Source organism: Aythya marila, assembly GCF_965140915.1.
Source record: "Aythya marila genome assembly, chromosome: 2".
NCBI classification, from domain to species: Eukaryota; Metazoa; Chordata; class Aves; order Anseriformes; family Anatidae; genus Aythya; species Aythya marila.
The window spans coordinates 59,406,934-59,434,700 of record NC_139043.1 but is presented as its reverse complement, the minus strand read 5'-3'; the positions used below and the strand labels follow the sequence as shown (position 1 = coordinate 59,434,700).

The 27,767-nt window shown below is 36.7% G+C and overlaps 1 protein-coding gene across 7 annotated transcripts in view; it reads left to right on the top strand.

Moving 5' to 3' along the window:
- SUGCT (succinyl-CoA:glutarate-CoA transferase) overlaps positions 1-27,767 on the top strand; it is a 318,199-nt gene that overhangs the window by 96,768 nt on the left and 193,664 nt on the right. For all 7 annotated transcript variants that reach the window (XM_082753552.1, XM_082753553.1, XM_082753549.1 and 4 more), the window contains 2 exons: positions 18,894-18,965; positions 25,543-25,640. In XM_082753552.1, the coding sequence (XP_082609678.1) occupies positions 18,894-18,965; positions 25,543-25,640 (170 nt within the window). The remainder of the gene's footprint in view (positions 1-18,893; positions 18,966-25,542; positions 25,641-27,767) is intronic.

The following is a 27,767-nucleotide window of genomic DNA, read 5'->3' as shown; positions in this document are numbered from 1 at the left end:
TTTTTAACTGCAGCTCAATTTGATAAGCCTTTTGAAGTCTGAAGGGTAGTTATTATATGAGAACAAAGTGTAATGGAATACAATCAAATGAAACAGATTGTAGCGCTTAATTTACGAAGAGGAAAACTGTCCCAATATGAAACACACACAAATGTGTTGTAAATTCAGGATAATTTGAATCATGAAATTAATCCATGCCAGGAATAGTTGACTCAGATGTTTCTTGTAATTAATGCAACCAAGACACTGTTAATTTAAAAAAAAAAAAAAAAATTACTACACACCCCTTAATTGTCCTTCATATGATAACAATGCAGTGACATATTACTTTAACTATTGTTCTGTGTATCTTTTGTGGTGTTTTCTTACAGTTGACAACAGGTCATTTGGGCTGGCAGATTTTTAATAAACTTTTCATCTCACATAAAACTCATATCACATGGAAAAATATCATTTTTGCAATTGCATCACAAACTAAGCTTGGCTATACTTGAAAGCGTCACTGGCATGGTTATATTGGTTAGATGTGTGGGAAAAAATCTCAGTACAACTGACATGGCTATATTGTCAGGAGCTCTACTGTAAGCAGTTGTACTGGAAGTAGGGTTACTTTGCTGGCATGCGATATTTCAGGAGCTTATATAGGTTATACTTACAAAATAACTTTTCTGACAGTGTGGGCTGTTCTCCCACCAGGAAAATTGCATGCATAGCTCTACCGTGGCTCCACTGTAAGAAAGGTCTTGGATTTGCTTCTTGAACTGTTAGTAGAAGTAAAATGTTGGGTTATAAGAGCTTGCTTGGCTTCTAAGAAAAGTAAAACATGAGATGGATCGGGTGTACTCTCTCATCTAGATAACAGGCAGTATCTGCCCCTAAAGGAACAGGGATTCATAGTCTAAACAGGAGCAAGATGTTTTTTAAAAAAAGAAATGTTAAGTCTAATGATACCTTTAGTCATTTCAGGATGCAGTTAATTTCTTCAATTTTTCAGTGAAAGCCTCCCTTTAACTAAGACACATATTCCTGGACAAAATCTGAAAGTATTAAGAGAAACATATTTTAGAAGAACTTTGAAGTGAATTTTCCTCTAGATTTTTCTAGTCATCTTGGCCACCAAGTGGTCCCATTTATCGTAATAAAAATAAATAGTTCTAGGTTTTCCGGCCAGTTGGGATTACCACATAATCTGTTGGTGTGCTTGTTTAAGAAAAAGTACAAAAAGTTTATCCTGAAGCAGATGAAAGAAGCTCTGTTAAATTAGAAATCTTTTGGTTAGCTGCTGATCAGCCATTTGTTTAAACATATTTTGTTTAACATATCTTGATAGGGTAATAGAGATGAACAATTGGATAACAAAAATATGTAGTTGTTAGAATAAAGTTTTAACATATTACACAAATGTTCATATAAATAAGACAACACCAGAAAAGGGCTAGAATATTTATCCTTAAATCAGTAGTTGCCATCCAAGTTACCATCCAAGTTACCATCCAAGTTACCATCCAAGTTGCCAGTCGTTACCATACAGTTATCCAGGTTAAAAACAATTTATTTTTTTTAAATTTATTTTTATTTTTTTCAGAAAGGTTCCTAAATAGTAAGATTACATAAATCTTTATGGCCATTGATATCTTGATGTTAGAATGGCCAAGGACAACCAATTTATACCTCCATTCTGGTAGTATATTATCTCCAGAGCTGGGTTCCCTGTGGCAAATCTGGGAGAGAAAGCTTTTTTTCTCTGAAGTCTCCTCTACAGACAGGAAGCACACTTTGATTTTGATGCTGGATTTAGCTTCCTCCAGAAATAGACACTGAAAAAGACATTAGAATGTTTTCACATTGCACAATAATATTATGCATTATTGAAAGCAAACCAGAATGAATGTGTTCTTTTGTATATTAAAAAGAAAGCTGAGGGTAAGATATGTAATTTTGAAATGAGAGTGCCAAATTTGTTTTGATTAGAAAGTCTGTTTTTCCATGAAGAATGCAAATACAATAGAATGGGGTTATGTAGATTGTTTTACACAGCAGCTTATTCCAGCAGTGTTAATTTATGGGACTTAGATATTTAAACAAAATACATATGCTCTGTGCAGCACTTTTGTAGTCTTTCACTTTTTCTTCTACTGAATGTTAGCGCTTTCATTTTAAACATTTTGAATTGAGAACAATAAATAAAAAATACCGATATATAGAAAAAAAATCTAAAAATCAAAATATGTGTCAGGTCATTACATTCTTTTACTTATTTAGATATTTACTTTTCCCATCTTTGTTTTTTAACAGTTTTTATGAACTTTATATCTGATTGTTCCAATATAAGGAATATGCAAGACTGTGGCATCTGTATGGACACTCTACAGCTTGTCAGAAAACATTAATGAAATCTAATAAGAGACAAGTGAGGCAAAAAAAACCAACAAAACAAACAAACAAACAAAAAAAAACCCCAAACAACCAAAATAACAACAGCAACAACAACAACAACAAAAAAACAACAAACAAGATAAATAAAGATTAAAGTTTAAATTAGGGAAAGTCCAAACCCATTTAAAGAAACAACCAAACTGCTTTATCCTAAAATCTGCTTCTTCATTGTACATCTTATTGTGAATTCCCAGATTCATTGAGTATACTTTGCTGCCTTGTAGCTAATGTGTTGGTTTTGGCAGGTGCACGCAAAGCTGCATTAAGTTTTCTGGGGTCTGCTGCCTGAGTCCTACAAATCTCAGAATGTACCTTCTGACTCATACTTAATTTAAGAGTTTTGTTTGGGTTCCTCTGCAAATTGCAGAATTTTAAAACCCATGTTGTAAAATTTCTCACTAGTAATTGATTAGTTTATTTATTAATCTTTATTAATCTTCTTCATATTTTTTCATGCATTTATATTTTAAGTGGCCAGTATTGTAATAATAATAATAAAAAAAAATATGTAAGATTGAAGAGGTACTTAGTTTTGGTTTTATTTTATAAAAGTGTGCCTTTTTATTGGTGACTTTAGTAAAACCAAAACAGTTTGCAATGGCTGAAGAGAATCTGGGGCAGAATTCCAGTTATGTAGTCTTTATAAAATGAGAAGAACAAAGGGACTTGGAAATGCCAAGGTGGAAGGTCCTTTCCAGATATCATTTTCTCTTTCCATTTAATAATAATTTAGAATAAGTTTGAGGAATTGTAATATTGCAGCTCCTGGTCATAAACAGTTTTATACCATGCCATTTGATGCAGACATGGGTGAATGACAAGAAAATCAACCTCTTTGTCTATTATCATTGCATGGAGAAAAAAATAAAAAGATTAATTCAGCCTTGAATGATAACATATCGTATGTGGCAAATGGCTAGATTTGGATGATTTGTTACATTGTGGCATCACTCAGGGCCGTGCCATTGTATGTAAACACTTGAAAGAAAAGACCAAGAAAATTCACAAAAGGCAAGATTAAAATACATCTATTGTTCTCTGGCTTAAGGTCATAAAAGGAAGGAAATTCAGAGCTAAGGATCCAAACCTCAAGTTTCTGCAGTCCCAGCCTTAATTTTACATAACTGTACCCTGTTGTGAGTAGACATTGGTGGTTTGATCCTGACTGATGAGTTACATTGCTCTTAGCAGCTGAAACCAGAAAAATAAATTTATTTCAATGCTTGCCTTTGTTTGGTGAATAGACTTTTTCGAACAATTATAATTGTTTTCTTTATGTTTTCTTGCCAATTAAAATAAAATAAATCCCTAATAAATAATATTTTTTAAGTTGTCCTTAAAACTCTGCTATTCAAATTTTGTTAAAAAGGAAACATGAAATTATAAAGAAAATACAGTGTCATACTTTGATTTCAGGGATTTATAAAAATTCTGGGTATGTTATAATGGCTATAATTCTGTAGATACTTGATTAAAATAATAATGATAAAAAAAGCTCAGAAACAACTCCTTAAGAAGTAGTAGTTAGTACTATTAATACAGAATAATGCAAGTATTACAGTTTTTTATGTATCCATATATAAATGAATTTTTATTCAATTCAATTTTGTTCAGTTCAGACTTCAGTTTCTCCTTGTTCTTGGAAACTGGAATAAGGGTGGCAGAAACAGTGTCCTTTGTAAGATGCCAGACTACTGAGGCAAAATGCTGAGAAATGTCAGTGACCTCAAATCTTATCTCGAAATTTTGGCCTAAGGACACTGCTTCAAGGATTCCGTAGGGAAAGATCAGCAATTCTTTAGCAATCTCCACGCAAGTCAGGGAAAGATCCTTAGCACTTCAGAAGCCAGAGGTGACCTGCCAAACAGTCAAACAGTAAAATCTGGTATCTGATAAAGTGAGGCTGACTTGACAGAATGATAGCTGTAATTTGCTCAAAGGTATTTTGGTTCTTTCAGTGACAGGGAGAAACCTCAACAGTGTGTCAAAGTCAGTTACACCCTTTGTCATTATTTGAGATTTGGAGGCATGCAGTGGACAAGAACTGGGAGGCAAGGAGACGAGTTTAAGATCATGTAGCTTTTTTATTGATTTATTTATTTTCAACACATGGAGCTCTAGCCAGTTCTGAATGGTAGTTTAAATTTTCTCTAAGTAGAAATTACTGAAGGTATGAGAAATGTACATTCCAGATAAACTAGTCTCGCGTGTTGCAGTGAAACGGAAAGGTCCTTGACCCCCAGCCTGAAAAATTACAGCCCATGAGACAAGAGAGAACTGAAGTGTTCAGAGATAAATCTTTTGCTTTTCAGTATAAGTGAGAATATCATTGAAGAAGTTTTACACATGAAAAAAGAAAAGTCTGGAGCCACAGAGAGAAATAAAACTGTTTTATGAATATGAGTGATAGTGCTATGTCGATTGGCATGAAGAAGAGAGATATAGAATGGTAATGCTGTGGTAGACCCACAATAAAGTTCAAACATGATATTGCTCTAGAGAATTTCTGAATGTAGGAGTTGCATGGCTGGGGATTTGGCAGCTCCTCCTCTATTATAGTTTTTCTGTAATCTCTGTAGTGAAGTATTGATTGGGATTGTTTTGTAGAAAAGGAAACCACTGCCTTTCTCATCTCAGCGCCCATCCTTGGATTCCTCAAATACTCCCTCACAGCCATATGTGACCTTTCATTTGCTCTGTCTGACCATGAGACTGCAAGTTCCAAGACTAGGGATTTCCCTCTGATTTTCTGATGCAATTTCTTCCATTCATATTAGAGCATTCTCTTCTGTGCTGTTGTGACAGATCTACTTGTGACAGCATCTTTTTTTCAGCTGCTCTATTTGTTCCTTTTGGGGGAGGAGAGGGAGAGGGCAGGTACAAAGTTTTCTGTATAAACTGTTTTCACTGCAGAGCACCTATGCTAAGGAATCTTTAGAAAAGACAAGTATGAGAACTCATCTCGTAAATCCATATGCAAGTCAGACTGAAGCACTGTCTACTCCAGCATTAGATTAAGCACAGACAGCTCTAGAGGTACTCCACTGAATTACACCACTGTATGATTTTTCTACAGTGTATTGTGGGAAAACTTTTCATCCTCAGACCACTTTAGAAAAACATTTTTAACTTTGTTATCTAAAGAACGTGGCTTGGAAAAGGTCCATGAATAGGGATATAGGTGAAGAATGTGTCACGTAGAGATAATCTGGAGATCTATTATTATTATTATTATTATTATTATTATTATTATTATTATTATTATTATTATTATTATTATTAATTTAAACAGAAGTTTACTAGATCCACAGAGTTTAATGGACTTAGCCCATTCTCAGCCACCCTGCCTGAAAAATTAGTAAAATGTGAGAAAACCTAGCATCAGAAAATTTCTTTGTGTTCTAAGTAGCATATAATTATGTATCCATGATATGATTTGGCCAACTGAGGCAAAATGATGTGGCCAGCAAAGTTTTTGGATAGTAAAGTCTCTATATTTCTGCTTGCTTTAGAAACTTGTGTGAACTTTGACATATCCGAGGGGGAGGAGAAAGGAATTTCAGTAGGAGTAGATTGGTGTCTGTGATCTGGCTACAAGCTGTTCATGGCTATGATCATAATAAGAAATAAGAAGTGTTAGAGTTTGTGTTTATTTCAGCCTAAACGCCAGCTGGGCCAAGAAAGCAAACCAATCTCCTAAACACTCATCAAAGCCTTTTATCCAAGTTTATATGTGATTAGAGCCAGGTTTAACTCTGCAGCGGTGATATACTTTTTCCTGTGTTCCTGTTTGGCGCTTGCCACCCCTGTGTTACTAGAGACAATAAAGGCACTTACATTCAAATTCTTTCCAACAAGGACAATCTTTGTTCTTCAACTCTTCAATTTGCACCTTATACTGCATTTTAAGAGCTTTAGTTCCCTAGCTCATTTTGCTAGACTCTGTATTCATCTGTGGGAAGATCATTTCTCTGCAGAGAGCAAGACACTGTATTTTTGCTTGGGAAAAATCAAGAATTGTGTAGTATTAGGATTGATATATTGTAGTAAGAATTATAGTTAAATGTTTTCGTGTTGATCACTTAACATGGAATGAGGGTGGTCTTTTATTTTGAGATAGCTACTGATGTACTCCACTCAGTGACTAATTTTTCTTTAAGTCAAGCCCATTTGGTGGGTTAAAATGTTTCCCTAAATGCTAATAGTTAAAATAATGACTCCCTCAAATCATTATTCCTGCTAATTCAGCTACTGCTACTGGCCTTAGAGGGAGGAAGGTTGTTGGATACTTTAAAACACAATAGTAGTTTTCAAAACCAGTCTCATTATGGTTCTTCAGGATGTAAAACAGTTCTTTATACTAGGTTGTCCTAGTTAGTTTCTCCTAAACCACCAAATTTTATTTTATTTTATTTTTTCCCCACCAGCTGAAGTCTCTACTTTGCATTTTAAGTATGCTGGTCTAACTGTTAAATCATCTGTTAGGTTTAGACTGAGTACAAACTTTTTGAATCAGGTACTTGGTCATGTCTGTGGATTTAATGAGGTTGAATAACTTCCACAAGGTTTTCCTCTGCCAACCCCCCATCTCAGATATCAATATCTGAATACTTGTTTAGGATGTGAAGCCGTGGAGCAGCTAGTAGGATGAATGGCAGCTTCAGTTGTTAGGGTTCACAAAACTCCTGTGCTTTTCTACCTTCCCTTTCTTATGTGAAGAGGCATTTTGGATAGAATAATTGTCCAGAAAAATGTTTAAGTCTCCTTGCTTTAACTATTCACTATCTCTGTTGTTGTCTGAATGGGAGCAAACATCATCCCAGGTACATAAAAATAAATTATTTTGCTTTATCTTCTGCTCATGTCTGTGCCTTTCCCACGTCATACATGAGCCTTGTTTTAACATGTTTGCATCATAAGGGGTTTCTGATCTTTAAGTTTATGTTCTGCTAACTTATATGAGAAGAGAGAAGGAAAATATGCCAGTGTCTCCTGAAGCTGTCGGCCTTTTTGCAAACTCTATATCTAGGTGACACTTTAACAATTTACATACAACAATGAGCAGTTGAAGTCTTAATTTTCTCAACTTCTTTCTCCCGGCTGTCTGAGTTTGTGATTCCTGATGCAAGCAGCAGACTGGCAGCATGCTTTCAAAAGTATCCTCGTACAGGATGACTGCTGCTCTACAAATGGAGGTATACTGCTGTCCAAGCAGATATTATTGAAATAGCCTTAGATACCAGCAAGGGTACTATTAACAGTGTATTCAACGTGTATTGCATTTTACTAGTATCACTGCACTTGTGGCAATTTAGGAAGATGGGGCTCAGTTCATGCTCTGCAGTCCATTCAAAAACTGGGTGAATGCAAAGGCAGTTAGCCTGAGCCAACGTCTGTACTTCTCTTACAGAGGTAAACAAATTCTCTAGTTTAAATCTTGGACTGCCCAACCTGGGGTAGGCAATTATATGCAACCACAGTCTTCCTGTAAGTCTTCCTGTTCCATTAGGTTTTAAGATCAAAAAGATTTTTTTTTTTCCCGCTCTACTCTGTGCTGGTGCGGCCTCACCTCGAGTACTGTGTGCAGTTCTGGGCACCACAGTATAAAAAGGACATGAAACTGTTGGAAAGTGTCCAGAGGAGGGCTACGAAGATGGTGAAAGGCCTTGAGGGGAAGACGTACGAGGAACGGCTGAGGTCACTGGGCCTGTTCAGCCTGGAGAAGAGGAGGCTGAGGGGAGACCTCATCGCAGTCTACAGCTTCCTCGTAAGGGGTTGTCAAGAGGCAGGAGACCTTTTCTCCATTAACACTAGTGACAGGACCCGCGGGAACGGGGTTAAGCTGAGGCAGGGGAAATTTAGGCTGGACGTCAGGAGGGGGTTCTTCACAGAGAGGGTGGTTGCACACTGGAACAGGCTCCCCAGGGAAGTGGTCACTGCACCGAGCCTGTCTGAATTTAAGAAGAGATTGGACTGTGAACTTAGGCACATGGTCTGAACTTTTGGGTAGACCTGTGCGGTGTCGAGAGTTGGACTTGATGATCCTTAAGGGTCCCTTCCAACTCAAGATATTCTATGATTCTATGATTCTATGATTCTATGATTTTGAGTGGGCTTTTTGAGTGGGGAGGGAAAAGCTATCCTCCTGTTTCATAGCAGGTTTTCTTTGTATGTGAACAGAACACAAATCTCATTCCGTGGGAACTTGATTTTCATTTGGAATCTCTAGTCTAGTGAGTAACTATGTGGCTTACTCATTTCAGTTGACTTTACATTCTCTATGGCATCCATTGTTGAATTGTACCTGTGGTGAATCCGAGGTCATATTTTATAGCACCTTTAAAGTTGCTTTGCTTTGTTACTTGAAGCATTCTGTATTAACTTGTGTGTATTTTGAAAAGAAGAAAAAACACAAATCAAATCTGGAAAAATAATAGTATTTGTCTAAAAAGTCTTATGCTTCAGTACCTAACTTGATGTGAAAATTGGTATGCATACCTGCATAATTTTCTCTAGCGATCTTTCCCATTTCTAAGCACAGCTTTGTCAATGTCTACTGAAGTGTCCAAACTTTGTACATACGAAAGTAAATGTATATTGGAAAGAAATTAAATGTACCGATATCCCACTGTTACTGAAAATCATCTCTGGTTGTCTTAATATGTCCATTGCAATGAATGTTGTTACTCCTCTCCATGTATTACTTTCTGGTGGTGTTATAAAAGGTGCTGCAAAAGATCCTAACAGTTCCATTAGCACCCTGGTAGAGGGGAGAGAGAGAGGATCTATGCACCTATTCTTCCCGTTTGCTCCTTCTTCTGTTCCCTGAGTGAGAATTCAGATAATTGGCTCTGAATAACCAAGCAACAAGCTCCATGTTTCTGTGAAAGGTCCTTTCATAACAAACTCCAAGGAAGAAAGGGCAGGGAGCACTTCAGGCTGTCATTGGGGTGCAAGAAGAGGCCACATTGCTGCCAGCAGTCCGTTTTGGTCCATCCCAGCACGATGGTGAGTTTGTGTGTGGGTCTTGCTGCTGCTGCACATTTGATGCCAACCCTAGTGTCACCAGAAGGCTATCCAGATTGTTAGGAGACCAGTCCTCTGACTTCCCCAGCTGAATAAAGAGGGAAGAAAGCCTGAGGAGGGCCAAGTGCCAGGCTGTTCCTCCACACTTGCTGGCATCATCCCTCTGCCATAGCCAGGCCAGAGCCCACCATAGCTAGGATCACTGCTCTGACAAGGTTCATTCACTCTTTACAAGATGCTTGCTCTTACTGGAAATCTTTTTGGTTAGCAAGTAGACTGCATATACCATGGCTGCACTATGGTATATGTATAGCAACAGCTAGGTTGCATTAAACTTATTTGACTACGTGTGACTGACATTTAATTTAATTACCCCTCTGTGTGTCCTTGCTTTGTTTTAGCTTCTGGAAATTATTTATTATGAAAAGTATGTAAAACAACACATGTTTTTTTACCAAAGACTGTCTGTAGTGGGAGCAGTACGCATTCATGACGGCAGTATAATAATGCTGGACCAGTGTTGGGTAACAATTTATGGCAATTGTCTGTGGTAAAAATGCAGTAATTTTACATAATTGCTCTCCCTGATATCATGGTGTTTGGCAGAGACAATTATAGTCATGCTTCTTAACCTTTTTAGTTGCAACTGTGGTTGGGCATTTCTTTACAAAAGTCAAAGGCAAGCATTTAGGTTGGCAGGGGATGTGAATTGGCTGGTTATACCAACAAATACAAAGTCTATGGCACTGGGTGATCTTCAGATTCAGGATTATAGATAAATCCAACCCTTTTTAATACGATGAGATCAGAATTGTCATATGGGTGCTCACACTGTCTTGGTGTTATGACATCTCAGAGAAGTAGAGGCCATCTGGAGGCCCACAGAATTTATGATAGCGTAAGGCAAGAGGAAAGCTTTGAAATAAACCTAGCAATTAATGAGAATCAAGCTTATTTGTTAAAGAACTGCATGAGGTACCTGTGATTGAAAACTAATATATATATTTTTTTCTTTTTTCTTTTGAGCTTGCAAGGGGAAAAAGGAAAATATTTTTTGAAAGCTGGGATTTTCTCCATCTCCTCTCTCCATCTCCTTTACCTTTTCCACAGTTTTACAGGCATTGTTGTGTCAGTCAGACTTTGGGGTGGGAGTTGCAAGGAGATTGGACAATGTCAATAAAAACCTTATGTAGATTTTAGACTGTGATGACAAAAAGCAGTTACACCATGTTGACACTCCAGAACAATTTTTTTGTAACGGATAGTTATGTTCATTATGCTAAAGCACTCTATGAGACATAAAGATCCTTGTTAAAAAAAAAAAAAAAAAAAGTAGTTACTACCCTACAGATTCCCATAGCTATCTATCAGCAGAAAATTTGACGGATTAGTTGCTAGAATAAATAAGTAAAAAAAATGCTAGTTACACATTTACAAATATTTAGATATAAACCTGTTAAATATTGCAAGCACAGTTTTAAGTTGGCAAAAGTGTAATATCTTAATTTCTAATTATAGTGATTTTCAAAATTTAACAATTGAAATAATGCTAAATTTGAGGTAGATAAAGATTGGAATTGTAGTACTGTGATTTCAGAGTTCAATATTTTTCAGACTCCTCGGGAACAATAAAAAAAGAATAATAGAGAAAAAACAAAAGTCTGCATTTTATTTTGAAGGAAGGCTATCAAAAATGTATAGGGAGATGAAGAGGAAAGGAGCTTCTAACTCTTTTAAACATATAAATGTTCCACTCATCATTATTATGTTTCTTCTTTTCAAAGTTCATCTCACTACTATTACTCGTATGGTCTGGTAATGTTTTTCTGGCATGAACTGAGGATTTCAGATAGTGAGCATCCTAGATGTTTGACCATTGCAATTTCTAAATCCTTGATTAGAGATTGAGTAGCATTTTAAACCAAAATAAACTATGTGTAATAAACCTTAAGGAGTCTGATTTAAAACCACAAACCAAGGAAACTGAAGAGTCAAGGCTGAAGTATGCGAAATCCATTTCTAGTTTGCCGTACTGTGTCTACTGAGTAGTTTGTAAGGTAACATATTGTTTGAGAGTTTAAATGAAAAAAATAATAATATCCAAAACAGGGCAAAGGCAGGTTGCTGAAATGGAGTAGAGTTTCTCCTGCCTTTGTTCATCCTGTTCTGCAACTAAATGGGAGATTTCACTTATGAGTTCACTTTATTTTAAGTTGTGCAATTGCCAAATTGTGAAGCCTAGCCAATTTTGCACCACTGTAATTGTTATGCCCTTGCTGGTGTCTCTGCTGATTCTCATCAGCATCAGTGATAATTTGATCCCTTGCTCCTCTCTTCTGGCCTGTTGACAGAGGACCTAACAAAATATTCAGCTCAGCTTTTTAAAGAGCCTTCTTTGCAGCAGGACAGGAGGTTATTAGGACCTTTAAGTTAATAGTGCTGGCTGCCCAGCCTGTGAGTTTTAGTTTGCTTGCACTGCGTCATCTGTTTGCTGCTTGAAATGCCAGGCTGATGGACTCAATGTGAGTTACCACAAAGGTAGTCAGTATTACAAAGCTGACCTTTGGAAAAAGTATCACAATATCACTTAAAGCCAAAGAGCAGGGAGGGAAAAGGGACAAAAATAATGAGACAAATCCTGCTCTGATGGTTTCTACTGAAAGCAGAATTAGGATCTTGTTTAGAATTAGATTCTAAATAGCACTCTTAAAAACTCATATTTAGGCACTCAGATTTTCCACACAGCTATATCTTATGATTTTTGGAAGGTATAAGAACTATTTATCATTTCTAGTTCAGTAATGCCCAGAGGCCCATATCAGGATCAGACTTTGGTTATATGTGCTCTTTTTTATTTTTATTATTATTATTTTTTCACCAAAATAAGTGTTTTCATTGCATTTTTTACTTTGAGTGAAAGCAAACAAACAAACAAAAATGCTTGCAATCCTAAAATTGAACAAAATTGTGTGAAGTATTGTGAGAGAAGGGAAAGGGTAAGGAAACATTTGGATTTAGACTTTTGAGAGATTATTGTAAATGTTGAGAAAAATATTATATAAAAAACAGCTCTGCAGTGCCCTTTAAAATCAGTAAGCGTCTATTTTAATTCCCATATAAGTAGTAACTGGTTGCTGTCTGTATATATACTTAAATGTTGCTTGCTCTATAAGACCTTGTTTGCTTAATTTCAACCTAACTGAATTTTTATGGCTGTGCTATAAACCTCTTGAAAATAGTGGCTTAAATGGAAATGCTGACACAACATTAATTACACTGGCTCCAGTGTGATACTGTGATTAAAGTTTATTTATTTTGTGTGTGTGTGTATGTGTGTGATTTCATTGTTGAAAAACTAATGGAAAACTAATGTGGCAATGGAGAATGTGATTCTGTGTGTGATATTTTGTTTTTCAACAGCAAGGAACAGTTTTAATGCCAGTTTACAATACTAGAGAAGTTATTTTTAATTGAGGTATAGCTTTGGTATTTCATATTTTCAAAATTTGTGAAAGTGACAAGTTGCCCACTTTAAAGCTGTGTACTGCTCTACCAGGAGTTTTTAAATGGCTTTTTGGGTGGTGAGACGAGATATATATTGCATTTAAATTAGAAAGCAAAGAAAATTGGTGTATTTCCTTGTGGAGTATATTATTTTCTTCCTTGTACTGTAGTAGGCTTGGTGGGTTGCCACATTATCTTTTTTTTTTTTTTTTTTTTATAAAAGTCTTTTATCTCTAAAACCAAGAAACCAATCCAAAGTTAACATTCATTGTTCTATTGAACATAAAGTAACAGCTATAAAAGTATTTTGGGTAAGTAGTGTGCCCAACTGATACTTTTAGATCATGAATTTATGCATTACGTCTATTTCATATCAATGTCAACAATGCAGATGTCTTATGACCAGAAGAAAAGCAAGTGAGAGGGGAGTCCTGTCTCTAATATAGCAGTTAGGACACTGAGCAAAGGATTGGAGAGTTCTTGGTTGCAGTCTCTGTTCCCAGTGGTTTATATTTCTCACATAGGCAAAAACTGGATAAAAGCATGACATAGTCTGGAAAGCAGAACTAGGCTGTCCTACTTCCTGAGTGTTGAGAATTGGCATTGTAATGCCAAATGTAGATATCCCTGCTCGATGCTGTGATTTTGTGTTAACTTTAGTGCCCCTTTCAGCAAGAAGCATGCATACTGCATTCAATGGCTATCTGCTTTGCTCCTGGATCAGCTGGGCAAAGTGAGGTGCTTGGCTTTCCACTTCATTTTTCCCACACTCAGACATACATGGAGCTTGAAGGTTGACCAGAAAAGGTGTCCAATGGAGGTGAATGATATCCCTGGATGGTAGTGTGTAGGGGACTTTTTTTAAAATCTGTGTCGGTGTTCTGCCTCATTGTGGAAACCCATGTAATCATTCCCAGTCTTACCATAAACACCTTCCCCACTTCGTGGCATCCAGTCAAACATCACTTTCTGCAAGTGGATTGTTGCAGATGTAATTGATAGTGATCTGTCCAGTAGACAGCTATGAAGTTGCAGGTTAGTACATCCTGTGACATGACAGTGAAGAGAGACAAGTACTACAGGTCGAGAAAACCAGAGCAAAGAAGTGAAATATTTGTGTGGAATACCCTTCTTCAATTTGCTCAGTGAGAGCATTCAGCATACATTACTCCAGTTCATGAAATTTACATTTTTTATTTTTAGTGTTTGCTTTCACTAGAAGAGAGTGCAAAGTAGGCAAATAGTTTCAAAGTGTGTGGTCTTTATGATTTATATATCTTGCTCAGAACTACCACTGACCAAACTTCTTGGTCTTGTTCCCGTTTGTTAGAGTGTAATTAAATATTAATTTTTTATAAAAGAACTGTGACCTTCCCTTGAAAGAAAAAAACATACAGATACTATGATACTGTGGCACAGATTTTTTTTTTTTTTTTTCAAGCTGGTGTGAAAAGGTAGAGAAATGATGTGCCAAGTTTATCCCATCTGGAAGGAATGTAACCATTCTGGATCCAAAGCAAAGCTGAGGATCTCTTGCTCTGTAATGTATTAGGGAACCAAAGGTTGATAGGGTTGGAGAGAGACAAAAAAATCAATATATACTTTAGATATGTTTGATTGGCAGGAGAAAAAGCCTGTGTAAAGGTCAGTCAAATCCTGAATACATCACCTTCTTAATTATGGCCTTTAATCTGCTTTAAGACTAGAGAATACTGGTCCTTAAATGACCTCTGTGTTGAATTGAGTATCAGAGTGGAAACTTCAAAGTGCAATTGAAGAAAAATTATGCAATAAATTGAAAGTAACATTGTAAGTTTTCTGTGGTTCCAAGCCTGCAAGAGACCAGCTTTTGTCTGTGAGCACACTCATTAATAGCAGGGACCTACAGCACATATGTGCAGTCCTTTGCATTTGCATGGTCCCAAAATATTTTACTGAATATCTATGCAATGATTCTGTACACATACAGAGACTTCTGCAAACAGGAAAGTGGAGGGGAGAAGAAAGAGTGGAATATGAAAATCTCTTTTAAAGTGTTGGTAACAAGCCTCAAAGCTTTTTTTGAAAATATTGTTTTCACTTTTTCTGGTTTTATGTTCATAGACTTCTGAGTAGGTGTATTTGTTCTGCAGTGTCACCAGCCAGTCCCAAAGAACCATTCAGCCTTCAGCCAAAGCTGCTTTCTCTGATGCCCGCCTTGGGAAGAAGCTCAGAGGATTGTTCACAATGCCATCTATGAGAGCTCCCTGATGTGCTGACAGACGTGTACCTTATAGAAATACTCTATCTAGTCTTTATAAAAGGATGCCATCTTTCCAAAATCTTAAGCAAGCTGCTTTATGATGCCAGCTGAAACAATTAACCACCTCCTCTGTAAAACCAACATCTGTTAGAAGGCATTTGAAAGTTACTGCCCTGCTCCAGAACTCACCATTGCATAATGACTCTATGCAAACCCTCAGGTAGTCTGATCTTAGAAGCTTTTAGATGCTGCTGTTCAGCTTTTTAAATCAAAAGACAGTGCTATGTTATAAGATGCTAATCTTGATCCCTTACATTTTAAAGTTTTGTTTGTGGAATCAATGTGCAAACTGAAATATATGCAAAGATATTTATGTGATTCATGATTGCCATAGCATTTATAGGCTTAAAAATCATAACGTGGACAATAAACACAAGAGATTGACAGTCTTTCATTGAAACCATCAAAACTGGGAAATTTTGAGAGGATAGTGATAGGCTAAGGGGTAATGGCTTTAAACTAAAAGAGAGCAGATTAGTAGATTTAGGAAGAAATTCTTCACTCAGAGGGTGGTGAGGTACCGGAATGGGTTGCCCAGCAAAGTTGCAAACGCTCCATCCCTGGAGGTGTTCAAGGCTTCTCAGCCCACACTGAAAAGCTACTCCTTTGGAGGTTACACAGTCTTCCTTTGCCTTTTCCACATGTAAGATGTGAACTAATTCTTCGGTTTAGTTTTTGGTTCCTGCCTGTACCTGAGTGTATGTCCTAGTGCTCAGGGTACCACCTGGGCACCACATTTTAAATCGTGATCATGTTCTCAAGGAACTTATCAGAAGACTTCATGCTTCAGAAAAAGGGAAAGGGAAAAAGACTTTTGCCTTGTGTGTGTAGTGCCTTTTATTGCACTAATGTGAAGTGATTCGATGTGATGGACGGCAGTTTATCATAACAAAATCTCATTAAAGTCTGTCTGCACTTTGCCCTAACTCTCCTTTGTATAATAAGATCGTGAAGCTGTCTGTGACCAGCCAGTAACCTGTGGTAACCTGTAGTGTGCGTACATTTATGGGTGATGAATAAAACCATTGTTATTGCCCTTAAATTTTGGCATCAGTATTGTGCTAATAACATTTGGAAGTTTTTGCTTTATCAGCAGCAATGATTGGCAAATAATCAGCTGTTTTGTAATGAGAAGCTTAAAATAGCAGCCGAAGACATTTGAGTTAAGCTTCATGGAAAAAGACACTGCTGCATTTATGATGATACCGTTTTTGTTGTGTAAGGATGACATGATTGTTGTTTTAGCTTTTTAGACATACAATGCAATTAAGAATAATCAGTTTTCCCACACATTCCACAAAGCCACTGAAGCCCAAATGCTAATAAACAGGCCCTTAAATTTTAAGTGACTTCCGCTGCTGCATGGGCAGCCCACGGGTGCAGATGTATGTCTCAGAGTGGTATGCAGCTATTGTGCGACTGTACTCTGCTTACAGAGATGCAAGTCTCAAAAGAAGTTGCTGATAAATAGCGAACTGTTTAAGATTTGACTATATCTCCAGTTTAGATAGATTTTGAAGTGTGGAGGAAGGGCATCTGTATATAAGTGCACATGACATACATTGTGGTGTTTGCAGTCTGTAACAGGCATCCAGACTACAAGTTTAAAATACTGTGTAAAAGAATTTGTATTTTGTGTTTACTGGAAATAGTACGTGGTTGTACCAATAAAAAACTATATTTTTTACTACACATATCTGTGTGTGTATCTATTTTCCCCGTACTTTGTGTGAAATGTTTGTGGCTGCTTTTAGAATTCAGAGCATCAGCAAAGACATCAGGATTTGGGCAGGGAGGTTCAGGAAACAGATCTTGCCTGTAAGTAAAGGTAATAAGATTATACTGACAGCTTTAGTTCATAACTATTCCTACTAAAAGCCATTTGTTCTGAAAAAAAAAAAGAAAAAAAAAAGTTTCTTAAATATTGCTAGACTTTATAACATGTATATTTATAACAATTTTCACAACGTTCATGACTGTTTTAGACAAAAATCTGCATGAACAGATCTATCTAAAAATGTTTATACATCTACGTACTTTTGTGTATTCTTTTTCCCAACTGTTTCTGTGCTCATTGCTTTCATCAGTGTGAGTATGCAGTACCTATATATTATGCATGCTTCTAGACATTTATTGTATTGGGGCCAAATGAGACTTTTTACTTTTTGCATGTTTGAGACTAAATGTTTGCTGAATTTCATCTTTGCTTGCTAAGATTCTTAGACTCAAGTGCTTAATTAAATGTCTGAAAAATAAATTCATAAATTTTATCAGACTAATACTATTTGTGAGAAATGAAGTATAGAGGGAGCAAACAAACGATACTGTAAATGTGATATACACTTCCTTGCACTTCAATAGACATAATTTTCCACATACAGTTTTAAAGCTCTGAATGTGCCAGGTGGTTACTGTTATAAAAGTTTTCAAGCTAGAATAGCATATTTGTGATGGAGAATAAGCCACACTGGTGTGAGAAGACTTTATTGTTAAATGTTCCCACACCAGAGCTTTTGTTTGTGTTATTTTACAAAAAAATATACTAAGAATTCACAGCTTTAGATCAGGCAATTATAACTGATGAGAAAATTGATTTCTGATAATGTAAGATGCGTTATGTTCTCTGTGAGAAACTAGCACAAGGCCTTGTTGCCATTTGTGCATGAACCTGTGCACTGAAGTCAAATTAAAAGCGAAAGAGTATTTTCCAATGCTTATAACAATTGTGGTAGTAATAAAGGAGAGATGTGGAAGAAAGGGGAATCTATTTGCATTATCCATTTTTGGAAGATGCCCTGATGCAGCGGTAAAAATCAAGGATGATGCCAATTACAGATTTTCTTCATTCCTGTGAAAATCTAAGTCGAGACAAAATTCTGTGATTCTGTGTGATTCTGAGACGATTTCAACGTGAAATGTACCAGTAAGGGTACTGTAATGAAGTCAAAACAAAAAAATACTCCTCAAAGCGGGGAAAAAAAGTTCCATTTTCTCTAGGACCTTGGTCTTGAGACCACTAACTAAGGAGATAGCTTAACTTCCAGCTGAAGAGCTCGAAAGATGCAGCCCATCCCTTTCATTCCCATGCAAGTACCTAACTCGTCATTTGCTATGTGGCTTCTTTTTTTTTTTTTTTTTTTCCCTAGCATAGCTCATATTACCCTGTAGCCTTGTGGCTGGCACATTCAATGAGTATCTGTGAGACTCAGTGCAGCTGTGCTCTCAGTCAGGCTGAGAGGGAAGCTGAATAAATAACTTATATCAAGTAAGTGTCATCCTGGGAAATCATCCTCAGTCCCTATGAGTGCAGGTCACATTTGCAAAGTTTCTAGTTGCCTCAAGCTATACTTTCAGCAAAAAAGTATGAACTAAGATTATTTCTCAAATCCAAAAAAAAAGAAATATTAAAAATTAAAACAATTCAGAAGGGCTACTTCCTCTTTTAAATTGAATTTTCCTCCTTGTGGATGACTGTGATCCACTTTTGTAGAACTAGAGAGAGAGTTTGAATGGAAATGTTCATTTAAGGAAAGCATTTGAAAATTATTTACAAAGTTTTCACCTAATAGTTGTACTAATATTTTACACTTTTGTCACAGCTTATCACCTCTCTTTGTTCTTTTAGGCTTTTAAGACCAAGGATGGCTACATCGTAGTGGGAGCTGGAAATGATCAGCAGTTTGTCACTGTGTGCAAGGTAATGGTGTGTTAGGCTGACAATACAGAAACGTGTGACAATTTCTGTGCTGTGTAGGGAAATAGAGATGAAATAGAGATTGCTTCTTAGTCTTGTCCCCCCCCCCCCTTTTTTTTTTTTAAATGAAAGTAAGTAGCAACTATAAATTCTAAGCCTGTGCTTCTAGCTGGTAGTTTAGGGCACTGATGCAATTTTGTAATTAGCCTGTGTATTAAGAACACCCTAACTCCAAAATTTGTGTGTGCTCAATCCCCTTTAAAGCACTTGCATAGCTAATTTGCCAAAACACGAACCAGCTAACAACCTCCTAGTTATAAAATGATGAATGTGATGAAAATCACTGCAGTGTCTTTTTCAGGAAGAAATGTGACACTATTTCTCCATAAAACACAAAGTGTAGGCACAGTTATTAACATAGCCAAGTTAGGAGATGGATGGTTCTTGTATCACCTTAATCAATAGCTGAGCATGCAGTCCCTTTTCAAACTATTATGTACTGGTCTATGCTCACAGAGAAACTTTGGGATTTCTTGGAAAAGAAGTATTACAGGACTGTGGGCTGACATGGCAGTGGTGCAGATGTGACTTTGGAGAAGAAAGCTTCAACAAAAATATGCGATCTTCCTTATTTTGGATTGAAGAAACATGATTCTCTGGCAATTCTGTTTTTACAGAGGGTAGCTTGAAAAGTTTTAAAACAGTTTTGGATTTTTCACATACTCTTTTCCTGTGGTTTCAATACCTGGAATCACTTCTCCCCGGACAGTGAATACATTTAAAAAAAAAGAAGTATTGATTGAAGGTGAAAAAAAAATGTTCTTAAATAAAGGGTATCAACATTCCAAACAAAAGATCCCATTAATATGTTGGATGGCACAAGAGAAGTTTTTTCAGATAGTATTGGGCAGTTTTTTATAAAATTAGTTCTACCTTTTATCTGCAATTGTTTTTGTTGGTGGTGGTGGTGTTTTTTTTTTTTTTTTTCTTTTTTTCTTTTGCTTCTTTTTGTTTGTTTTTGTTAGTTTTTTTCCTCTTGGACTTGGGATATTTAGTCTATACTAGTCATACTTTGTAGAGCTGTCAGCCTCTGGAAATTGAGCATTATTTTCTTCCATTTGTTCACATCAGCCATTTCACATCTCCATGGTTGTTCATGACTAATAACTGGAATAAGTAGTAAGAAGATAGTGCAGTTATGATTGTCTGAAGCTCTCTTCTCTCCTAGTGTGTTTTGGGCTACATATGCCCACCTAGATCTCTTGAGGAGTCTGCTTCCATTTGCTCAGATTGGCTCTCACAATAAGAAGCAAGTTAACTTCAGACTTTTCTCAGTGGGTTTTCATCCTACAGATGTTGAACCATTAAAGCGTGGTCATTATTGTTGGGTTAACATGAAGGAACCCATCTTTGTTGGGTGAACATGAAGGAAGACTAATGGACTAATGACTGAATAAGTATGTAGCTGCCACACCTCTGTTTTTTCAAGGAGTCATTGTCCCATAAAGGTAATCTTCCCACAAGGTCCCAGGACATCGCTGTGAATGTCTTCTTTGTGTTTTATCACTGGAAGTGCTCGTCATTCTGCCATCCTCGAGTAAGGCACAACTGAAAGTCTGGCTCAGTAGGTTCTGGCACTATATTGTGAGCTAGAAGGCACTGAAAATTCAGACCATGCTTTCACCTCACTTTAGGGTGCTGCTGTGAGACTTATGGTGGGACTTGCTGCTATGTAATCCCTTTGTGTTCAGTAATGAGCAAGTGGTAACCCATAAGATGGGGCAACATATCAATGATTTGTGTTACTACAGAATCTGAAGAGCCTGAAGTTAAGTGAGATGAATATTGGCCTTAGTCTACAGGCTGCTTGTTCTTTGTTTCATCCTTGTAAAGATGTTTTGGTATTTCTAGAATTGAAAGTAGGAGGTACAAAGCATGAAAAAATTGTGATTGCTTGCTTGTCAAAGAGAGTAAAAGACCTGAAAACTTAGTTCAAGTTTTGGGTAAGGGCCAGATTTTTCTATAAACCAGTTATCTTATTTGAGAGGTGGGGGTGGGGGTGGCCCTATATGTTAGAGAGCATTTTGACTGTTTAGAGCTGAACAGTGGTGGTGGCAGTGTTGAATGGTTATGTGTAACAATCAGGGAAGGCCAATGAGACAGATGTCATGGTGGGAGTCTGTTATGGACTGTCCAACCAGGATGAAGAGGCAGACAAAATGTTCTAAAAGCAGCTGGGAGAAGTTTCACAATTGCTAGCCCTTGTTCTGGTGGGGGACTTCAATTTACCAGATTTATGCTGGAAATACAAGATAGCAGAGAGGAAACAGTCTAGGAGGTTCACAGAGTGTCTGGAAGATAACTTCCTGACACAGCTGGTGAGTGAGCCAACTAGGGACAGCACCACACTGAACCTTTTGCTTGCAAACAGAGAAGGACTTGTGGGTGATGCGAACGCTGGAGGCCATCTTGGGCATAGTGATGAATTAATAGAGTTTTTGATTCTTGGAAAAGCACAGAGAGGGGTTAGCAGAACTGCCATCCTGGACTTCTGGAGGGCAGACTGGCCTGTTTAGGAGACTGGTTGGCAGAGTGCCTTGGGAGGCAGTCCTGAAGGGCAAAGGAGTGCAGAAAAGATGGGCACTCTTCGAGACAAAAATCTTAAAGGCACAGCACCAGGCCATCCCCATGTGCCGAAAGATGAGCTAGCATGACAGAAGACTGGCCTGCCTGACCAGAGAGCTGTGGCTAGACCTCATGAAGAAAAAGAAGGTTTATGACCTTTGGAAGAAGGGCTGGGCCACTCTGGAGGACTATAAAGATGTTGTGCAGCTGTGCAGGGAGAAAACTAGAAGGGCCAAGGCCCAACTGGAGCTCAATCTGGCTACTGCTATTAAATACAATTAAAAAATGTTTTTATAAATACATAAACAAGAGAAGGAAGACTAAGGAAAATCTTCATCCTTCACTGGATGTGGGGGGAAACATAGTGACAAAGGATGAGGAAAAGGCTGAGGTACTTAATGCCTTCTTTGTTTCTTGCTTTACCAGCAAGACCAGTTTTTTTGACTTGGTGGAAGTGCTCACCAAGCTACTTTCCGTCATTTATCAGCAGTCCTGGCTATCCAGGAAAGTCCCAGTTGCAGGAGGCTGGCAAATATGACACCCATCTACAAGAAAGATTGGAAGGAGGACCTGGGGAACTACAGGCTTTTCATTTTGACTTCAGCGCCTCAGAAGCTTATGGAACAGATTATCTTGATTGCCATCATATGGCACCTACAGGACAATCAGGTGATCAGGCCCAGTCAGAATGCCCTTATGAAAGGCAGGTCCTGCTTGACGAACCTGCTCTCTTTCTATTACAAGATGATGTGCTCAGTGAATGAGGGAAAGGCTGTGGATGTGGTCCACCTAGACTTTAGTAAGGCTTTTGACACTGTTTCTCACAGCAGTTTCCTGGAGAAACTGTCTGCTCATGGCTTGGACAGGTGTATGCTTTGTTGGGTTAAAAACTGGCTGGGTGGCCATGTGCAAAGAGTCGTTGGAGGTTAGTCACAAGTGGTGTCTGCCAGGCCTCAGTACTGGGGCCAGTTCTCTTCAACATCTTTATCAGTGATCTGGATGAGGGGATCTGCACCCTTAGTAAGTTTGCAGGTAACACCAATTAAGGTGTGAGTATTGATCTACTTGAGGGTAGGAGGATTCTCCAGAGAAATCTGGATAGGCTGGACTGATGGGCTGAGGCCAACTGCATGAGATTCAACAAGACTAAGTGCTTAAGTGTCAGGGCACAACAACCCCATGCAGTACTGCAGTCTGGGGGAAGAGTGGCTGGAAAGGGATCTTGGGGATATTGGTGGATAGCTGGTTGAATATTAGCCAGCAGTGTGCTCAGGTGGCCAAGAAGGCCAACAGAATCCTGGCTTGTATAAGAAATAGTATGAATTCTTTTTTTTTTGCCCTTATCAAAATATTGTAGATATTGATTTAGACTGTTAATGTGCCCAGAGACTGAGGAATGTGGAATTCAGTGGAATGCTGTGGAAACCGTTAGAGGTATGTTCTATGTTAAGGCGAAGGCGTTTTGGAGCTTAAAAGACACTGAAGGGGAAGAGCCAATAAAGGAAAAGGACTTTATTACAGGAAGGCCCTTAACACCCTAGTGAACCTTTAGTAAATACAGAGGATGCTAATTCAAACATTGGGATTGCTATTAGAAAACCTTTCTGAGATGAGCTGGTGCTAAAAATACAGAATGTATGGAAGCCGTTGCCCTGCAGACACGCACTCAAGGGGTGTAACAGCTGGCTTAGGCTGTAAACAATTGCAAACATTCTGCTTCAACTGTGTCTTCTTAGAGAAGCAATTAGCAAGCAAGAAGAAAAAAAAGTGGAATAATTTCAGAATCAGTGGAAACGAACTGTAGCTTGTTTGGGGACTTTGATAATTGCTGAAAAACTTCATAACACTGCTGGTTGAGGTGCATTTCATAGTTATCAAGAGTTACTAAAGCACATCCCAATGTGTGGCTGCTTCAGTCTATATAGGAATACTGAGCAAGAGTCTTCAGAAGACTGCTTTTGTGTGCAAACAATTTTGCTAGAACTGGGGAAAAGAACTCAGACTGTAAACTCTGTGTTTCTGTACTGTAGAGACCAACTGCATATCAGGTAAGCTTGAAGAGAAATGGTAAAGAGCAGTTTAATTCCAGTTGGTCAGAATGAAATAAAAAAAATAACATTGGCAGCATGCTACAGAAAGATGAATGGCACATTAATGAATAACTTCTCAAATGTGTATTTGTTAAACACAAAAAATTGAGAGGAACATATACATCTGTTAGAAAACTGTCTATATATTAAGTTAAAGATGAAGTCATTAATGTTAAAGCAGTGTCCTAAGCAACTCAATATGATCATTTTTCATATAATTTTTCAAACGAAACCATAGTTTTCTTATGAATTTCTTGGTTGTTTATGCTCTCATAATAAGTATTCACTATCATTTACTTTGAATAACCTTGCATGTGTTTTTTTCTTCTTTTCCCTAAAGCAGTAATTTTTTAATGCCAAAAATAACAGTATCAAAAGGAGGAAAAAATTTTAATGGAGTGCCAATATTATTATTAAACTTTCAGGCAGGAAAAGAAGAAAATTTTCTAAAGCCAGATTATCATATATTACAATTTGCATAAACTAGATTGTGTGAACATAGACGTAAAAGAAAATATGCAGTGAATTAAGTGTTAATGGAAGATGTTAGAATGCTGTTTTACCTCACAGATAAAAGTCTGCAAAAAATTTATGTAATATGATCATTGTTCCAAAATAACTTCATCGGTACTTTGGTTTCCATGCTCAGTTTTGTCACTCTGGGTGACAAAAAGGTCAGGGGTGACTATCTGATTTGAATATCTCTAAGTATCTGTTGAAAGAATATGTTTTGCTCATGGTTTTAACTCTTCAATAGCTGTTCACTTGAGAGTGAAGCCATATCCTTATTCACTCCAGCAAAGTCATTAAAGTATAGTGTCCTTGGTCTGAACCAGTCTCAGAGGTACTAGTAGAATTTTAAGTTTGAAGCAAGTTTCAAAGTGATTGACACCAATCTATGTGTCACTTATATGTGGTAGTACATAGACATGAATTCAAGGAATGACTGGACATGTTAATAAAACAAAAATCTATTGAGGACCACTAAATACATGACAGTCTCTTTCTTTGTAAACTTCTTTTCTGCCTTCCTCAGTAGCAGATGTTCCTGGGATATTTTTTATTAAATTTTAAAAGAACAACCCATTCTGTTTATTTATGTTCTATGTAAGTACATTATAGCATGAACAGATAAGTTATATAGTAAATATTGATTGTCCACACAATTACGGTGTTTCATATATGCCTCTACAAAATTCGAACACTTGTTCTGCACATTTAATTCTCTTTATAATATAATTTACATTGTCTTTGCAGGAGGGTCACACTTTTAATATGCCAGGTAGGAGTTACATGTAGAAGATATGCTTCTACTTTCTTGGAGGTTAAACCACCAATTTTCTTTATAAGATTTTTTTGAAGAAATCGTAAAGAAAAACTGTGACTTTCAACAGAAAATACATTTTTTTTTTTATTTAATCCTTTTTGAAAAGATTACTGAAATCAAAAGAAACATTCTTAAACATATCTTTTCTCAGTCTAGCATATGAAGTACAGTCACATTTCTTTTTCCGTGATTTATAACTCAGTGAAGGAGAAGCCCACAGATCTCTCAAACCTCAAAGTAATAACTTAAAAAATTTTTTTAATGTTCTACAGTATAATAACAAGAGTTTCTCCTAGTTAAAAGTCAAAGCTGTGGACTAAGATCTTGTTTAATTTCTCTTTTTTTTTTTTTTTTTTTTTTTTTTTTGTACTTGTGTAACTGAATAGGAGGCATTGTCTCTTCATAATTTCCTAATCTATATAAGATTAAGGAGAAGTAGTGACTTTTGGAAAGCTATCTTAAATCCTTAATGAATTTCCTTTACCTTATAAATGTCTCATGCCAAGCAGATGTCTTACTCAGCTTTATTTTTACTTAGATCCTGAATCTGCCTGAAGTTAGTAAGGATTCCAGATACAAAACTAATACACTCAGAGTCCAGAACAGAAAAGAACTTATTGACATATTGTCAACTCGGTAAGTTCATTAAAAACAAAGAAATGATATTTAATCTGTTAATGCAAACAGTTATGTATAAGGAACACTGATCATGTAAAAATTTTATGTTAATCTTTTGAGAGATTTATTTAAAAAAAGAATTGAGCGCACTTCCTGATATTAACTGTGTCTTTTGCACACATACTGTAATGTGGGCTACCAAGAAGCCAAACCATAGTTCTAAGTTTTCAGAAATAATTTAAACTTATTTTTAAACATTTTAACTTAATTCATTAACTTGAATTTTAGTGAAACAACTAGTGCTTTTTGTTTTTCTGGACAAATATCACTGCTGGTAATGAAATTCTTGGACATTACTTTTGCTGTGAAAGGGATTTTAAAGTTTTCACTAAGAATTGGTGTACCCAAGAGAGTTCCACTTGACTCTACCCTCGCTGTTGGTTCTGTAGTGCAGTACTGTGTGCCCCAAATTCTCCCTGGTTGAATTCTTTTAAAATATAAAGGATGTGTACTTACTGTTCTACAGGAGAATCATCCTATTAAGTACTTAATTAAAATATTACGCTTACTTAAAACAATACTATGCTTAATTAAAATAATATGCTTACTCTTAGTTTCAAAGTTGATTCATGTAAACTCATAAGATAAAGCTCAGGAATCTTTTAACTGAGAAATTAAAATAGCTTAATTGTGTTCTGTACTATGTTTGAGAAGGCCTTAGTTCTGTGGAGTTCTTTGATAAAGAGGAAGATAAATTTCTACAATATAAGAAAAAAACTTATCTTTCTTCAGACTTGTTCAGCCTGGAGAAAAGGAGGCTCAGGGGTGACCTTATTGCTCTTTACAGATACCTTAAAGGAGGCTGTAGCGAGGTGGGGGTTGGTCTGTTCTCCCACATGCCTGGTGACAGGACGAGGGGGAATGGGCTTAAGTTGCGCCAGGGGAGTTTTAGGTTGGATCTTAGGAAGAACTTCTTTACCGAAAGGGTTGTTAGACATTGGAACAGGCTGCCCAGGGAAGTGGTGGAGTCACCATCCCTGGAAGTCTTTAAAAGACGTTTAGATGTAGAGCTTAAGGATATGGTTTAGTGGGGACTGTTAGCGTTAGGTCAGAGGTTGGACTCGATGATCTTGAGGTCTCTTCCAACCTAGAAATTCTGTGATTCTGTGATTCTGTAATCTGTAAAGCTACTAGAAGGTAGTTTCAGCAACACTTCACATTTTGGGTTAAGAGCATTAGAGTCAGTATATCTGCCATTGTCAATAATTCAAGAAAAGTCACACTATCATTTTGACACTTGGCCTGTATGAGTCTTTATTAACAAATGTGTAACAATTTTCATTCACACACTTTTATTTTTTTAAGAAGCATTAAGCCAGATGCCTTCCCTTTTCATTTTATTTGAGAAAAATTTCAATAGCACACCTTTTCCCCTCAAGCCAACCTTACACATTTTTTGGATATTGAGAACCAGAATAATCTTGCATTTAAGACTGCAAAGAGAGTAATTTTTCCTCTTCTTGTTTAGTTGCACTTTTATCTCTCTGTTACCAGTCAATTTTCAGGTATCTTGCCCCGTTGAAAAACTGAAGTACCAGGTGACTTTGCATTTTTAAATAATTGTTGTACAACTGTCCATAATGAACTTTTACAACTTGTCGTTTACTTGCCTTCCTATTAGAAATGCAGTGTGATAACAGATGAATCCACTCTTCCTGTATTTTTTAAGCCCTTGAAAGGGAATAGGTATCTTTTCATCTACTTTTCAGCTCTTACTTTCTTGACGCTTACTCTTAGTTGATTAGTTGAAAGTTGATTCGTGTAGACTCATTACTTGGAGTTCATTTCACTTAATATGGTATTGATAAGGTTCCAGAGTACATCAGATAAAAGTGCTGTTTTGCCATCCACAGATCAATTACCTAATGATGTGGTTGATTCTGAATGTGGGGTTTTTATTTTATTTTATTTTATTTTATTTTATTTTATTTTATTTTATTTTATTTTATTTTATTTTATTTTATTTTATTTTATTTTATTTTATTTTATTTTATTTTATTTTATTTTATTTTATTGAGAATATTTGAATAAGAAGCTAAAGTTCATGGAACAGTTGTTCTGTGACTAAATTGCCAGATTTGTTTT